Source organism: Natator depressus, chromosome 9 (assembly GCF_965152275.1).
Source record: "Natator depressus isolate rNatDep1 chromosome 9, rNatDep2.hap1, whole genome shotgun sequence".
NCBI classification, from domain to species: Eukaryota; Metazoa; Chordata; order Testudines; family Cheloniidae; genus Natator; species Natator depressus.
In genome coordinates this window covers 44,337,319-44,355,672 of record NC_134242.1, presented here as the reverse complement: position 1 = coordinate 44,355,672, position 18,354 = coordinate 44,337,319, and the positions used below count along the sequence as shown (strand labels likewise).

The 18,354-nt window shown below is 44.9% G+C and overlaps 1 protein-coding gene across 2 annotated transcripts in view; it reads right to left on the bottom strand.

The window, feature by feature from the left end:
* The window catches only part of KLHL6 (kelch like family member 6), a 33,121-nt gene extending 17,323 nt beyond the window's left edge, over positions 1 to 15,798 (bottom strand). Inside the window, exons 1-3 of one of the 2 annotated variants that reach the window (XM_074963000.1) lie at positions 15,504 to 15,798; positions 9,796 to 9,973; positions 950 to 1,399 (exon numbers count right to left, since the gene is read on the bottom strand). In XM_074963000.1, coding sequence (XP_074819101.1) covers positions 950 to 1,399; positions 9,796 to 9,973; positions 15,504 to 15,763 — 888 coding nt within the window. In that variant the 5' untranslated portion in view covers positions 15,764 to 15,798. The remainder of the gene's footprint in view (positions 1 to 949; positions 1,400 to 9,795; positions 9,974 to 15,503) is intronic. The other variant, XM_074963001.1, reaches the window with a different exon arrangement.
* Positions 15,799 to 18,354: the final 2,556 nt, after the last annotated feature.

The window sequence follows — 18,354 nt, the reverse complement described above, 5'->3', positions numbered from 1 at the left end:
AGGGAATCACATCACCCCACACTAAGCAAAGCCATCTTTGAGATGGAGCACACATGTCAGCCTACATCCATAACATCACACAACAGTTATTTAGGAGCGGATGTGAAGAATAACATACTCAAGAGGTTCCGTCTGGATGGAGGACATGAGCGAAGGCATCGGCAGACGATCATTCTCAAGAACACAGGGGATGCTTTAACAAACCTAGCTCATACGTATCTCCAGTCAGGCTGTTCCTCCTCTCTTATATTTTAATAGCTCCTACATTCTAAGGCCAGAGGGGACCATTATTATCATCCAGTCTGACCTACTGCATAACCCAGACCAGATCATTTCACCCAGGAACTGCTGCATCAAACCCATAACAATTTTATTGGCAATTGAACCTTTAGGCTCAACAGTACAACTATAAAGAGAGTATATTTTAGCAGGGAAAGTAGACATAGATAACTGTTTATGCAAGTATGGTACTGCTTACCCTAAGTGATCCATTGGAATGCTTAGCAATATTTGATGTTATAGATGATTATTTTAATTGGGATACCAATATTAAATAAGAAAGCAATGTCCAAAGTAATACCTTTGATTTGCCTTTTTACTAGGGAACACATCAAGGAATATTGATTAACCTTAGTTTGGTATTGGACAGAATTGTGTGTGAGGGGTTCTCTCTCCTTTCAGAGATTCATGAACATTTTCTGAAATGCTTTTATGTTAAAATAAGCTGTCTGGAAACCTCTCAGATTTCACAGTTAAATCTGCACGGTAACTGATCATGATTATCTTATTTTTCAGAAGTACTAATTTGTGAACCTATCTTGTAAATATCTTTTTCCACCTCCAGAATCCATACTGAGTTCTGTGATTGCCAATCTGAAATATTCCTTAATTAGAATTGGTTCAGTTCCCCCCAACCCCCGTTTACTAAGTATTTTCATTCGTTACTTACCTCATTGCCTGACAGATGGTACATTCTTGCTTCTTGAAGAAGAGGGAAGACATCAGGACACTGTCTAATGAGTTGATCGGCTTCAACTGTCTCTACAAAATACCAAGGGTCCAGAAGCGGTAGCCGGACATTCTCAAGAACGTAGGGTAGGAGAGGAAACCGTTCAGATTCTTTGTATCGAACCCAGTTCATAACAGTCTCAAAAACCTGTGCCTCTTCAGTGACATAGAGGTCATCGCTCTTTAGCGTGTTGTAGAGAACGTCACCGGGGATCTCCAGAAATTCCTCACAGTGCAGCACTTGAGCGAAGTTCTGGATAATGTAGCTCTGGACTTGCTGCTTCAGATTCTCCAGAGAATGAGTGTCGGCCAGCCTCAGAATCCCAACACAGTTTTCCGGATGGAGGGCTTCAGTGAGGAAACTGGCACAAGCATCCACCATCCGCAGAAACTACAGACACAAGAGGCATGTAAGGTACTGTGTAGTTATTTTATATTTGTATTGTGATAGCATGGGGGAGCCCCAGTTAAGGGCCAGGCCCCCCTTGTGATAGACACTGGACAAACACAAAACAAAGAGAGATCCTTGCCCTCAAGAGCTTACAATCTGAGTATAAAGCACTAGATAATATCCAGATACAGACAGATTGATGAGCACAAGGAAAGAATGCGACAATACCGTAGGACAAGTAGCGGTCTCAGGCAGCGCACCAGCAGCCTAACCAATGTCCAGTTTTTTTTGTAGGTATCATAACAAAGGAGACTTTTAAGGAGGATAATCAAAGGTAGCATATATGGCCCTCAGCACCACAGAATTTGAGCACATAATAATCACGAGTGGAGTTTATTCCCACAACACTTTTGTGATGTAGGGAAGTATTTATCCCTACATTTATATTGTATACCCCAATTTATATTGTGGATGGGGAACTGAGGCACAGAGTAGATTAAGTGACTTGCCCAAAGTCACACAGGGAGTCTGTGGCTCACCCAGGAATTAAACCTGAGTCTCATGAGTGCCAGTCCAGGGCCCTATCCATTAGACCATCCTTCCTGCCCTTATCATTGTTTATTTACTTGGTGAGTATGCTTGGTAAGCAGCTAATGATTTAAATCAGGCGCAGACAATACAGCTTGGACCTATGAGATACAAAAATTGGTGTTTAGGGACTAGTGTTCTGAAGTGCTGAGTGCAGACAACGCCAGTTAAAGCTGGTGGGAACTGCTGGTGCTCACCACCTCTGAAAATCCAGGCCCATCACGTATGTAAGGCCTTACCAAAGGAAGTGAGTTTGAAGGGAGATTTGAATGGACAGAAGGTGACCAACTGGCTCACAAGGAGAGGGAGAGAACTCCAGGCATTGGTAGTGGCATAAGAGAAGGATATAAATGGGGCTTCTGAATCGGGGAGGTGCAGATGGACCTGTGAGAGTAACACATCCTGTGCTGATCCAGTTCTGTCACTTTTGTGGTGGTTTGGTGATGAGGCCATCAAATTAAACGTCCCTTCGAACTACAGCCAGGATCTGGGTGGAGGAAGCCATACAGTCTTTGAACTTTATTTGACAGTGTTTCATGAGACATTAAAAAAATGTCTGCACTGGGACTGATTCTGATCTCAGTTACACCCATGGAGTACATAAAAACATAAAGAACGGCCATATTGGGTCCGACTAAAGGTCCATCTAGCCCAGTATCCTGTCCTCTGACAGTGGCAAATGCCAGGTGTCCCAGAGGAATGACAGACAGGTTATCATCAAGTGATCCATCCCCTGTCACCCATTCCCAGCTTCTGGCAAACAGAGGCTAGGGACACCATCCCTGCCCATCCTGGCTAATAGCCATTGATGGACCTATCTATGAATGTATCTCGTTCTTTTTTGAACCCTGTTATAGTCTTGGCCGTCACAACATCCTCTGGCAAAGAGTTCCACAGGTTGACTGTGCATTGTGTGAAGAAATACTTCCTTTTATTTGTTTTTAACCTGCTGCCTATTCATTTCATTTGGTGACCCCGAGTTCCTCTATTATGAAGGAGTAAATAACACTTTCTTATTTACCACCATCTGACCCATTATTCTGAAACTGCTGTTTGTTTTACAGCAGTAGTTTCATATGGGCTTCCTCTCCTACCGGGCTTCAGCTCTGTTTTAACCATGCAAGAATCACTGTAATTTAAAGGGACACTGTCAAATTGAAGGGTAAATCCCAGGTTCTAAGAGAGCGCCCATTAAATAATATGCCCTGATTTTTTTTTTAATTTAAAAAAATGTGTCAGGGGTTTCTCTGCTCCCCTGCTGATGTCCTGAAGGGTCTTTTCAGGGAAGCAAAAATAGATGGGGCCAAAGAGCAACCCTCGCAGATGTTCCTCAGGCCCCCACCTTCCCCAGCACAACTTGTGCCTGCCTGATCAACAGCAGCACCACCATCACTGAAGGCATGTCTACACCTAAAAGTTCTTCACTGTAGACACCACCGTGACGGGAGGGGTTCTCCCACTGCTGTAGTGAATCCACCTCCCTGAGAGGTGGCAACTAGGTCGACAGAAGAATTCTTAGAATCATAGAATCATAGAATATCAGGGTTGGAAGGGACCTCAGGAGGTCATCTAGTCCAACCCCCTTCTCAAAGCAGGACCAATCCCCAATTAAATCATCCCAGCCAGGGCTTTGTCAAGCCTGACCTTAAAAACTTCTAAGGAAGGAGATTCTACCACCTCCCTAGGTAACGCATTCCAGTGTTTCACCACCCTCCTAGTGAAAAAGTTTTTCCTAATATCCAACCTAAACCTCCCCCACTGCAACTTGAGACCATTACTCCTTGTCCTGTCATCTTCTACCACTGAGAATAGTCTAGAACCATCCTCTTTGGAACCACCTCTCAGGTAGTTGAAAGCAGCTATCAAATCCCCCCTCATTCTTCTCTTCTGCAGACTAAACAATCCCAGTTCCCTCAGCCTCTCCTCATAAGTCATGTGTTCCAGACCCCTAATCATTTTTGTTGCCCTTCGCTGGACTCTCTCCAATTTATCCACATCCTTCTTGTAGTGTGGGGCCCAAAACTGGACACAGTACTCCAGATGAGGCCTCACCAATGTCAAATAGAGGGGAACGATCACGTCCCTCGATCTGCTCGCTATGCCCCTACTTATACATCCCAAAATGCCATTGGCCTTCTTGGCAACAAGGGCACACTGCTGACTCATATCCAGCTTCTCGTCCACTGTCACCCCTAGGTCCTTTTCCGCAGAACTGCTGCCTAGCCATTCGGTCCCTAGTCTGTAGCTGTGCATTGGGTTCTTCCGTCCTAATTGCAGGACCCTGCACTTATCCTTATTGAACCTCATCAGATTTCTTTTGGCCCAATCCTCCAATTTGTCTAGGTCCCTCTGTATCCTATCCCTACCCTCCAGCGTATCTACCACTCCTCCTAGTTTAGTATCATCCGCAAATTTGCTGAGAGTGCAATCCACACCATCCTCCAGATCATTTATGAAGATATTGAACAAAACCGGCCCCAGGACCGATCCTTGGGGCACTCCACTTGACACCGGCTGCCAACTAGACATGGAGCCATTGATCACTACCCGTTGAGCCCGACAATCTAGCCAACTTTCTACCCACCTTATAGTGCATTCATCCAGCCCATACTTCTTTAACTTGCTGACAAGAATACTGTGGGAGACCGTGTCAAAAACTTTGCTAAAGTCAAGAAACAATACATCCACTGCTTTCCCTTCATCCACAGAACCAGTAATCTCATCATAGAAGGCGATTAGATTAGTCAGGCATGACCTTCCCTTGGTGAATCCATGCTGACTGTTCCTAATCACTTTCCTCTCATGTAAGTGCTTCAGGATTGATTGTTTGAGGACCTGCTCCATGATTTTTCCGGGGACTGAGGTGAGGCTGACTGGCCTGTAGTTCCCAGGATCCTCCTTCTTCCCTTTTTTAAAGATGGGCACTACATTAGCCTTTTTCCAGTCGTCTGGGACTTCCCCCGTTCGCCACGAGTTTTCAAAGATAATGGCCAATGGCTCTGCAATCACATCCACCAATTCCTTTAGCACTCTCGGATGCAACTCGTCCGGCCCCATGGACTTGTGCACGTCCAGCTTTTCTAAATAGTCCCTAACCACCTCTTTCTCCACAGAGGGCTGGCCATCTACTCCCCATGTTGTGATGCCCAGCGCAGCAGTTCCATCAACTGAGCGCTGTCTACACCGGGGGTTAGGCTGCGTCTCTCAGGGGTGTGGATTTTTCAGTGTACGTTTTCAGTGTAGACCAGCTCTGAGTTCCTCCTAGGATCTTCACAGTCTTAGAGAGTGGAAACATTTGTCTTGCGCTGCCCCAGCCCCAGACTCCGGTTGCTCCCTTTGCAGGAGGCTGGAGGAAGAAGAGCTGGTCTCCTCAGCTCCCCCTCACCCCCAAATTTTAATTGCTTCCTGGCCCCATCCAGGAATAAAGAAGGCTCCCTGCTCCACCCTGTCTCCATTGCTCTCCAGCCACAAGCAGAGGTCTGGGAAGTAAAGAAGGGGTTCTCCCAGTCACCACCTTCCCTGGCTCCCGTTGCTCCATGCAGCGGTCCCAAGAAAAGGAGTCACCTTCCTGATCCTAAGCTCAGAAATAGTAGCAGCTCTGCCGCTTTGTTACTGGCAGAAACCTCCACTTGGGCTGTGTTTACACTAGACTTTTGTGAGAGATTCCCCACCATTGCTGCCACCAGTTCCTCTCTGCCTGTTGGAGAGTTAGTGTAGTCGAGCCTCCCAGGGCTGCAGGCATTTCTAGCCCCTTGGCTCAGAGCAGGTCTAGATGACATGGGGGTGGAAATGCAGGTGGCCACCAACACCCTGCCTACATTAGTACTCCCACCATTGCTGCCCTTGCAGGGAAACTTTTGTCCAATAGTCCTAGTGGGGGGAGGTCTTGCTAGGCCAGTGGAAGAGCAAGCTTGTGAACTCCCTTCTCAGCCCCGAGTGAGCATGATATCATCTTGCTGGTGGATGAGACAGGAAGCGAGGCTAAACATCAGCAAAACAGTGACCTTGACTTACAAAATGGGCTGTCAAAGGCACAGAGTAGACGCCCTGAGGAAAACACTAACCTCTAAGTGTTGTCATTGCAACAGATTTAAAAAACATCAGACAGAAATACGATTTTCTAGTTGACATTTTAAATGTCCCTTTAAATCAAAAGGATGATTCAGTAAATAAAGCATCAGAACTGCTATGACGGATGCCTTTTGACTTTTGCTAATTACCATTACATTAGGGCCCCAATCCTGTTAATCTCCATATCCACTGACTATGATGTGAGCAAGATTAGTCTCCAGGTGATTAGCTCAACAAATGGACAACCCTTTCTGAGCACAAGTGATTGCAAATAACCTTCATGCTTTGCTTTTTCTTGCCTCGCTGATTTAAAAGGGAAGTAGCACCCTGGTATTTAACATCGTTCTGATAAAGAATGAGTGCAGAAAAGATAAATAAAAGAAGATACTATGAATAATTCAAAGTAGTGTCCTCATTTTTTTTCTATTTAATGGCAATAGATTGGCCATTTTAACTTTATTGTTCTCCATTGTAGGGAGCGTTGTATAACTGCAATTGAAGGAGAAAGAGAAGTGAAACACAGTAAACCCACCTTTAAATGGCATCGTATTTAGATTTGTTTAAGTAATCAGGGCAGAATTTTCTGGGCAGACCTGTATCCTGTTGACATATGTAGACTGTTTACTAAAGTTGAAAAATTACAGGCATTGGTCACAGATATCTGGTTCCTGTTTTGCATTTACATGTGGTCAAGAGATTGGAGAAACGCAACTGACTAATGAACAGGGCTACATTAAAAATCAAAATACTGTGGTTGTTGCTACAGCTTTTGTTCTAAAAATGTCAGCAGTGTGCCATGACGCCACTCTAGAGGTCTATAGCTTCAGTGTTACCTTGTCTGTCCCAGGGCTATTGAATTTCTCTATTGGGCTATCACTGTCTATTAATACTAATACTTTCCACTTACAGTAGTGCTTTCCTCCAAAGATCTCAAAGCACTTTGCAAATACTGATTAACCCTCACAGCCTCCCCTGCTTTCTACCTCCCAAAGGGCAGGTAAGTATTATCCCCATTTTACAGATGGGAGAAACCGAGGTACAAAGAGGATGAGTGACTTGCCCAAGATTACTCATCAAGTCACTCATACTGCTGGGAAAGAACCTAGAACTCCTGACTCCCCAGCCTGTGGGCTAACCACTGAACTATGCTCAGTCTATTTATACATAGCCTATTAAGTGTAACGTACATATGCACACAAGTGCACAAAAGCGATGTCAGTAGGATGGTCTATATTTTGGGCCTAAAAGGCTCATGCGTGGGTGGAGAGCACTGTTAATTATACTGTGTGGTTGCATCTATTGACAGAAGGTTGCAGAAGTGTGTGGTGCATATAGGGAAAGCAAATCACACACAAGGAATGGAGAAAACTATAAATCTTCAACAGGTCAAAATTATTTGAACCAGGATTGACTCCTCCCCATTGCTCCAAACCCCGCCATCTGGATTTTGCACCTTCACTTAAGCCTTAATTTAAAAGAAAAATCCCACAAAACATCAATTTCCACCTTCTTGGGGACACTGTAGTTCCCCAAGGCTAAGTGGGTACCTAGGGTAATCAGGAGGACCACCCTCAGCCACCTCTGCCCTTGGGGATAAGGTTGTTTTCTTTGCTTCTGCACAGCAGCAGCTTCTCTGACAGCTCCCTGACCACCTCTTAGCTGTTCTGTTGGGAGCAGAAAGGACACCTGCTCCCAGCCCTTCTAACAGAGAGGTGTGATGCCTGCTGGGTACAGTGAGGGGCAGGGAGAGGCTGGCAGGGGCCCTAAGATCAATGCTCAGTGAGATTGGGTGAGGAGGAGCTTTCTATCACAGCACAGAGGGGCAGCCGAGGCTCTGACAACAACACGCAGATAAAACTACTAGCTGCTCATAGTCCTGTACATTGCGGTAAGATAAGGGGTAGGGCCTGGGACAGACTTGGAGGGCGAAGAGGCTGTTGGGGGGCTGGGACAATACCAAAAGAGAGACAAAAGCAACACATTGTGTTAACTCTTATACAGAACTGGAGTATTCTCCAGTCCAGCACCCATCAGTGTACAATAGTGCTGCAGCAGGTTTGCAGGATGTAGCAGAATTTCTTCTAAAGGCCAGTGCCAGGACTGATACTGTCCGTTAAACATTCTAGTTTGGAACCGAGGGTATTACAGCATTGTCAATTCTCAGGATTTTACCACAAGTCTCAGGATATTTGGTGTTTTACTTAAAGCCCCTTAAACTTTCATTTAAAAAAAAGTGTCCTCAAGGTTTCAGAGTAAAGCCTGAAAACTGACCCTGGCAGATCAAAAAAACAGAAGAAGAATAAAAATAGCCTAGAATTTTTTTTAAAATGTTCTGAGTTTGTAATGCTTGGGGTTTGCAATACTGGAATGCTGAAAACATCTATGGGCCATTCCTCTCAGGCCATGGGGTTGCAGGGAAGAGAGAGAGGGATGAGAAGTAAAAATTGCCTTTTACTAAAATTAAATTACCTTTTGCTGTGTGGAGGTACTTTCCTAACAAGCACACCTCTCCAGAGTAAATACCAGCTCCTATTATTCTAAAGGTAATTGGTTAATCTCAGGACACATTTGTGAGATTCATAGATTTTAAGGACAGAAGGGACCATTTTGATCATCTAGACTGACCTGCTGAATAATGCAGCCCATTTATAGATCCATCTGCATCATGATTAGAATGTAGTCCCACTAAGGCAGGGCAAACTTTTTGGCCTGACCACACATCGGGTTTCCAAAATTGTATGGAGAGCCGGTTAGGGGAGGCTGTGTCTCCCCATACAGCCAGGCGTGGCCCGACCCCCGCCTCCTATCTGACACTCTCCTCCCCCCCCACCCGCCGCTTCTCACCCCCTGACGGCTCCCCTGGGACTCCTGCCCCATCCAACCCCACCTGTCCCCTGACGGCCCCCCAGGGTCTCCTACCCCATCCACCACCCCCTGCTCCCTTTCCCCTGACCACTCCTGGACCCCCCACCCCTGCCTGCCCCCGGCCGCCCCATCCAACCCCCTCTTATTCCTGACTTGCCCCCCGGGACCCTTGCCCCATCCAACCACACCTTCTCCCTGCCCCTGATTGCCCCCTGCCGCCCCATCCAACCCCCCCTCTCCTTCCTGACTGCCCCCCGGGACCCCTGCCCCATCCAACCCCCCTGTTCCCTGCCCTCTGACCACTCCGACCCCTAGCCACACCCCTGCCCCCTGACCACCACCTCGAACTCCCCTGCCCTCTATCCCCCCGACCCCCTTACCGCGCTGCCTGGAGCACCGGTGGCTGGCGACACTACAACCCCACCACCCAGAGCACCGGGCCAGGCCGCCCAGAGCGTTGTGCCGGCGCCAGCACACTGAGGCTGCGGGGACAGTGGGGGAGGGGCCGCAGGTTAGCCTCCTGGGCCAGGAGCTCAGGGCCCACGGGCTGTAGTTTGCCCACCTCTGCACTAAGGGTATAATACCATGAGCTTTCAGGCAGCACATGTTTGAAGCTCTTTGGGGCAGAGTCTGTCTTTTCGTTCTGTATTCGTACAGCACCCAGCACAATGGTCCTGGTCCATAGCTGGGGCTCCTAGATGCGACCGTAATACAAATAAATAATATGAAAGCCGAAGATCTCTAACGGGTGTGACAAATCAAAGAAGTGTGTAGCGCTTTGATCATGTGTGCTGAATTGTAGCGTCCTGGAAGCAATGACTGAAACAATGTGTTTCCATTAGTCCATGTGCTGAAGGTGCTTTTTCACTAACCTGAAAAAGGCTGGCAGCTTCTAAGATTTTCTGTACGTTTTGCTTTGTGATCAGCACCTGGCTTGTGTAAGTGTAGTCCAACAGCATCTGCATGGTTGTTGCATCAACTCCTTGAATGATGATTTTTTCTTCATACTTCTCTTTTAAATCATTGCAGAACATGGCCCTGAAACAAGAGCTGTTCATTGGTTACCCAAGAAGGATCACGCATTCTGAAAAAAATATAGCTACCAGGTTTGAACCTACCAGTATCAATATGTTCTATCAATGCAGGATCCTTCTGATTGCTTTGTATGTACACAATTAATATTGTAGCAAAACTACAAAGAAAATTCTTTGTCAATTATTTTCATACCATTGTAGTGCTAGATTTTAAAATATATATTTGCCTGGTTATTATACAATGGAGCCCAGTTCAGAGAATATCTGATGATAAAAGCATAGAGCTGCTAAAGGGTCACACTGTCTATTCAGTAAAATGAAACATGCAGTCTGCAGAAATAGACTGAAGCTTTTTTAAATAGACACTTGATTCAGGAGTAAACTTCTTAAAATAATGGCCTGCCAGTGCATCAGAAGATGAAATGAAATGGACAGAATAGATCTGTTAAATCATAATGGTAATGATGATAATTCTTTATCTACGCTCACCAAAACACTTCACAAACATCAAGGGCTAAATTGTGCCTGGTCCAGAAGGAGGAGAGGACACAAGGAACTTCGTCATCTTCCATCCCTGGGAGAGGGACAGGCATCGAGTTAAAGGGCTGGGGAATGGAGGTGGGCCCATGGAACTAAGGAGGCAGGTTTGTCATTGGGCCAGTGAACTGGCCTCTGCACTAGAGGTGTGGACTCAGTGGGCAGCAGGTGTCAGGTGGGAGCCCCATTGATAGCTGCTGTAATCAGCCTCACTCTCCAGCACTAAACCCCAGTCTCATTGATAACTCTGCCTCACTCTAACTTCCCATCATATAGTTCCAAACACATATACTGTTACCCCTCAGGGAGTAACAATCATGGAGTTTGTTGTGGAGTTGAGAAGTCTGTGTGTTTGGGTATAAGGGTATGTGGATGGTAATGAATCTGAATTGTGGCTGGCTTGGCTGTTAATATTGCCTTAAATGGTAATTTCCTTAGGTCACTGATGTTGTGTTTGAAGGGAAAGACACTTGTACAATCTCAATCCTTAGAGTATTTTGTGAGGGATATAAGCCACAGAATTACCTAAGAGCCATCTAGATGCGCTTTGCTTCCTCATTGCTGTTTGATGATACATTTATCTTCCTTTAATTTTTTAATCCATCTTTTATTTTTGAGCCTCTCCTCCAGCAATTTTCTTCTGTAGGGTGAATTTACTACCAGTGAATGGTTTCTCACTCCCGTGTAATTCTGGTTTATGGACCTTAAATACCTGCTGATTATCCTGATCTTGATCACTGAGTTCAGATATCACTTAGAGGCCATGTGCCAGATTCCAAAGAAGATGCAATAAGTAGAAGATATGAAGATGCAGTAAGATTAGAAGTACCAAAGCCTGCTTTTGCCTAGAGCCAGAGGAAAACATGTGTGAGTCTCAAATGTAATTCTATCTGCTGTTAACCCTGAATGCCAAATCTTTCTAGATTAGTGAGGGCTACATACAGTGCAATGTTAGGAGGACAGTGTGTCATGAGAAGTGAATATTTATCTTGCGGGCCAAAGTCTTCAAGCCAGAAAAGGTGTGTGTTTCCAGGGGCATAACGAACATAGATTATCTATTGCTCTGTAAAACCCTAGTGGAGACAAGGCGCTGTAGTTTTTACCTCAAAGTACCTAGGTGAGGTGAGCCACAGGCAGGGCCTATGCTGTTGACCTCTCCTAGATACACTGCAGTAAAAGCGACTAGCACCTTGTCTCCACTGGGATTTTACAGCAAGGTAGCCAACCCACGTTAGTTATTCTGCTGTGTATGGCAGGGAAGACACAGCCTTTGAGCAGAAGGCTTGGGCAGATATGATATTGTAAGGAATGGCCACGTTCTCATTTTCACTGCACCAACATCACAGCTATTTAGCATTTTTCTGTTCACTGATTTCTACTATGGTTCAATCTTTCTCCCATTGAAGTCAATGGCAAAACAGCCATTAATGTCAACAGGAGCGGGAATTAGGCTCTCATTACATCTATATTTTTCACTCTGTCATTCTATAGCAGGGTGCTGCACTCTGATGAGACTAAATCTGGAGTGTTCCAAGCAGGCAGGCAGGCAGGCATTTGAGAACAAAAGCACCCAGCACACACTACAGAGAGAGGAGTTCTGTACAAAAAGGTAAAGAATTAAGGGGCACATACTGCAAGTGTGGGCGGTGGAAATGCTTCTCATGTGAGTGAGAAACTGGCTGTTGTCCTTGGATGCAGCTGTTCTGTGCTCTCACTCCTTTATCTCATAGATCTGTGACTGCGGTCTTGTGGTAAGTGCATGGCCCTGATAGTCAGGGGAGACACAGCTCTGATCTCACGTACATCATCATAATGAAACTGGAGTAACTCAGTGGAGTTACAGTGGCTTTCCACTCCCATAGGTGAGTTCAGGATCTTGCTTTTGGATTCTTGCCCCAGCTGTGACACTGACTCACTGATCTTGGACAAGTTGCTGCACCTTTCTAATCTTTAAAATGGAGGTGATAATACTTCCCCCATCTGCCTCATGAGGGAGGTGGGCAGGAGACTTGTTCACTGTGTGTGATGTGTGCTGAGACCCTGAGCTGAAAGGCACTGGGCAACACCACATCACTCCTCCCTGAAAGTCATGGCCGGAGGGGGAGGGGGCGGGGAGGAAGGGATGTAACATAAAGGAGTGCTGGCCTTTCCTACAGCACCCCTACTGTGGCCAGTCTCTCCCTGCTTGACTGACAGGAAGGGAGATATATTCCCAGGCAACTCTGCCTCCCCCTCACTTGCAGGGTCCATTGTAGCCCCAGGGCAGTAACTTCCACTGGGCCTGGGTAGGGGTGAAGAGAGGAAGTTCCGGATCCATAGATAGTTTGAGATTCCTGTCTGCTTTGGAGGTTCCAGCTGCGAAGCTCCTGCTCCTCACCCCCTTCCATGCCATCGTCTTCAGGCTCTTCAGCATGGGTCAGGCTGGTGCAGAACTCCCCTCTGCGGGATTGAAGGGCTAACTTATACCTCAGGATTTGCCTCATCATTACGTGCGGGGGGCGGGGGGTGATTGTAGGTATTTGTATATCTGTGTGCATGTATAGATACCGCAGATGTACATATGCAGGAGAAGCGGCACTTTCATTGATTGAGCACATGATTTAAAATCAGAACGCCTGGATTCTAACCCCCACCATGGTCCTGATTTTCTGTGTCCTTGGCCAAGTCACTTAACGACAAATTTTCAGAAGTGGCCACTAAGGAGGGATGCCTCTCTTTTCTGGTGCCCAACCCAGTGAGCCATCAGAGGCCTGACTTCCAGAGGTGCTGAGCCCCTCTCAGAAGTAAATGGAGCCTTAGGACTAGTGACATGCTGTGACAGTTACAGGAAGGCATGCAGCAACTCACTTGCATGCCTGAGGCTGTCCAAAATGGCATCCTCCATGCGGTATGACCTCACGCGAATACGGTTCTACAAAATGGTGTCCTCCATGGGGGCCAGACAGAAACATCCTGCAGGCCACCAGCTAGAAAATGCACTCCTGACTGGGAATGCAGGGCATACCTGACAGACATGGACAGCACGCCACTGCTTCGGACTCAGATTGTCAAAAATGGTGTCTAAAGTAAAGCTTCCAAGTCCAAATTTAGATATCCAGGAAATGGAAACTGCAGTCTGCCCAGCAATTTTGAATATCAAGCCACTTAGGTGCCTAAATTTGGATTTGCAAGTGTAAGATTAAGCATCCATGTTCAAAAACCTTAACAAATTTTGGGCTCCCCCAACTACTGAGTGCTTCTGAAAATGTTGACCTTAACCTCTGTGGACCACTTTCTTCACTACCACGTGCAAATCAGGTGTAAAATGCCACTCTTCTGATTTGGTGCCCTCTTTGCATCATTAACTTTGCGCAGCAGTAGTGGAGAATTAAGGCATGTTTCAGGATACAGGACTCCATCAGAAGCATTATGTTATGTATGCTCTTCAATAATAACTGAGGAAGGACTGAAGGTTGATACCTCTGCCTGGCCTCTGCTCAACTCCTGTTTAAAGTGTGAATGTAGTATTAATTATTTATATTATGTTAGCATCCAAAATGTGCTAGGCCTTGTACAGACCTAAAGATCCCAATTCAGCATGACAAATCAGTGAAATCCCAGCACAGGAATAATTCTGGGATCTATTTGTTCCCTGCAGACATTCAACATCCAATGAACCCTTGTGAGATACATCAACAAAGGCCTCATGGGCTTTTAGTTTCTTTGGGTATTTGTCGCAGCTCTTAACATGACAGCACCCGGTCAGTATCCACCCTCTTTTCATTGGGTCATCTTGTGAAATGCCCCAAAGGGGTGAGGGGGCATCATAGACCCAAGGGGCATTTCATCCTCCCAGAGTCCTTGGCCAACAGCAGGTGACTGGTTGACAGCAATCAGCTGTGTTCTATGCTGACAGCCGCTCGTGTTGCACTGGGGATCCCTCTGGCTGGAGGGATCTGTTGTCCCCCGATAACACATAATACTTCTTAACAGTTAACCATTTTTTCAGTTACATTATTTTAATTCATATTTTAATTCTTTGTTTATTTTCCCTTTTCCATATGGCACTACTGTGAGAAACACTGGGGCACTGCTTTTAGCTGCATGAGTTTCACATGTAAATATTATTTTGTATTAGCTTTAGTATCAGATCCCTAAAATAGCACTTCTGTTATGATCTCTGTGAGTAAAATTTACTAAGCCTCCATGAAACTGGCACTTCCTACTCATATCACAAATGATCGTAGATTTGTTTCCCTCCAGTTTCCATTTGTAGTCAGTCAAGAGGCCATCTCAACAGTTTAAAAAAAAAATTCCCAGTCATGCAAATGTGAAGGTCTAAATGATGATGGAAAAGGTGTGATACCCAATACTATGTTTCTCCACAGGTCTCAAATTTGTTTCTTTCAGTGAGTAGCGTAAAGTGGGCAGTTCACTGTGGTTTTAAAAGAATTAAAGGTGGAGTCTTTGATTTTTTAAAAATTCTTCCACACAGGGGGTTTCCATCTCTCAATTGATTTTACAGTAATCCTGGGAAAGACAGGATATAGGACACACATCTTCTTTCCTTCTCAACGGGTTTACAGAATGTGTGCTCTACCGCATAGTAATAGTGGGTTGGGGGGAAAAGACAACTTCCAGAAATGAAGTCACACTAAAATAAAACTACCCCATGATCGCGGTGAATCTTCCTCTTTGCCTGATACATGGCCACATTCAATGAGGGGTAACCACCAACAATGGTCAGAATATATGGCTGATTTTATTCTTCCATCGCTTCACCTGCCAACTGTTTTCCTTCCGTCTGTCTGTCTCAAGTACACGTGACAAATGTTGATACATAAAAATCCAATGTTTGACACTGTTGCTTCCCTAATTTAAGGCTCCAACTATCAAAGGAGGTAAAGGAGTTAGGGGTCCAAAACCCACTGAAAGTCAGTAGGAGCTGGGCACCCAATGTTAGGCTCCTTAGAAATTCCCAGCCTAAATGTATTGAGTGAAAAATTATTTTGTTTTTAAAACTGCCTTACCTGAAATAATTGCTTGCTGCAGCAAGGACCACACGGTGGCAAGAGAATTCCATGCTGTCCACACACAGGATGACGTCTGTAAGAGAGTTTTCCAGCCTGAGGTTCTCCAGGCCATTCTGAAGCACCATAGAGAGCCCAGTGTCATCAAACTTAACCTTGTCACCACTTGAGACTTCCACAAGTTCCCCCATCTTCCTGGAGCCTTCATTGTCCAAAGAGACCAAAGGTTCTTCAGAACTTTTCTCCACCATGTCCCCCATGTTTAAACCAGCACCGTGTCATTCCGTTGGGGCTTCGCTCTAAAAGAGTTCCTAAGCTTCAGATGAGTTACACTGCCGAAGTTAAGCGGATTTCCTGTCCAGGGCTCTCCGCTTATCTACAGCTGTCACACACACATAACAGGAAGCCTTGCACTTTCTCATCCTGTTAACACAAACAAAGGCTGTGGAGGGGGGAAGGTTCTGTGAATTTCAGGCAATATCGACATGCTTAGAAAAGACTTAAGATGCTTCTGAATGTGAGAAGATTACAAGTGATGGGGAAGACCTCTCTCCATCCTGAAATTGACCCTTTATTATTATCCGGATATACTTATCCAAAATGAAAGATGCACTTTATGGATACCAGGTCCCATCCACTGGCAGTGAGTGCTGTCAGTGTGAAACTTCTGTTGTCAGACCTAAATTCTCACTTTTACAATTATACAATTTATCATTTTAAATGCTAATACCTGAGCTGCCATCTATAACATGTTTACTTTATACTCACATATTCAAAAATACCAGCTGATGGGTACTGCTGCCCCTCATTAGGTAATAGATGCTGTACATCAGCAATATTTCATTTTTAGTTTCAATGTGAAGAAGCATTTGAATAAACGAGATATATAGAGCTAGATCCTCAGTTGATATAAATTGGCATAGCTCTCTCAAAGTCAATGGACAGTGTCAAATAGCACATATCTGATGATCTTCAAGGTAAATTGTGTCTTATCTCTTTTTTTTTTCCCTTCAGCTATCTGAAAATGGGATTGGGGGTGGAGAACTGCAGTTGTAGGGATAAGGAACTCTTTGAGGGAGAGCTGAGTTGTGGCTCTGTGCACTAGGCGCAACACCTGGAGTGAGGAGCTGAGTCTAGCTTCACAGGACAGAAGGCACAGCTGTGGAGTGAGTGCAGGGCAGGTTCAATCTCTCCTTCCCCGGGCCCTCCCCTCCCCACTGGGCTGGGATTAGGGGTGCTCTGTCAGGGCATAGGCTACTGCTGCAGGTGGTTGGTTCCCCTTTAGCAAGGCAAGAGGAGACGTGCACCCACTGAATTGGGAGGCTACATCCACCCATAGGATAACAAGGAATGATAGATACTTGGATGCATTTTGAGCATGGAACTAGTTGAGCATTAAATCACTACATCCTAGAGTCCCAGTCTTAGTCAAGCTGTCAGGCAAGTGATGGAACAGATTAACACATTCAGTGTGTCTTCTTGCTTTCGCATATCATGGGACACCAGAGGAGCCCAGAAGTCCAGCCAAGAGGGAACAAGAACCAGATAAGTAAAGTTGGCTGAAGTTTTTCATTTACAGTATTTTTTGATGAAAAAGAGACTTTTTTCCAAAACTGAAAACTTTTCTGAAAAGCTTTGTTGGTGGGTTTTGGGATGGTTTTTTTGTTTGTTTGTTTGGTTTTGGTTTTGATTTTTTTACTTTTTTAATTCTTTTGTCAAAACCAATACATTTTAGAATTTGAAATTTTGAAATTTCAAATTTTTGAAATTTTAGTATTTTGTTTTTTCACCTTCTTCCCCCTTGTTTCCTTTATTTCTTTATTCCTTTCTGTCACTGAATGCAATAGGATGAATGGTGTCTAGGAGTTTTTCTATTTTTTCCTTTTCTCTTTTGCCACAGTAGCTTTTCCAAAGTGGAGGAAGGTTTGAAAAGTTACACAGTACCAGAGTTAATTTCCTTTTTCCAGATGCTGTTTGAAGAGTCATCATCATTTAATACATTCTCTGATTCAGTAAATACACCAGACGTTCACTAATTTCCTCTAGCAACTGAGGAGTCTCATTGAGAATTATTTTATTTTGAGTTACCAAGTAAGAGACAAATTCTTTTCCTGCCTCTGTAGCACCTGACAGCAATATGGGTGTGGCCTCCCCCTCACCCCCCAGGAGAGGATAGGATTATGGGGTGCACACCAGGAGCTGAACTGTATGCAACTCTGTGCCCCACAGGACACAAGGGGTTTGGGGCAGGATAGAAATAAGCTGAGGAAGAAAGGAGTCAGAAGACTCACTGCTACACAGATCCCCTCTGAGTTCTTCACTTGTCCTTCTATCCAAAGTCTGTGCTAAGGTCAAAGATAGAGTTGGCTGGGAAAGGAAAAACTTTCCCTTTTTCCACTGAATACAATAAAGTGAGTGATGTCCAGGGCTTTTGGTTGGGTTTTTTTTTTCCTTCCATTTTTCCTTCTGCTACTTAAGCTTTTCCAAAGTTGAGGAAGCATCACAAACAGTAGCAAACTGAAAAAAATGAAAAATCCAACCCTATACATAATTTATTCTGTTGGTGCCAGGAAAGGGGAGAATTAAAATGGGAAACTTTTTTGAAACTTTTGGGGAAAAAATGTTTAGTTTCGAACCCTGCAAAATGGAAACAATTTCAAAAATGTTTGGATTTTTCCCCCCTACTTTTTTGTTCAGCTTTAAAGAGAAGGCCTGAAGATGCTTAGACATTAGAATCCCTAATGGGAAGAACTTTAAGAATGGCATTTCTTTTTGGAGACCTTCATGAACAAGGAGATGAAGACTGGTAAGGGTGATAGGTTGAGAAACCTACTTTGTTTGTAAGACTTCT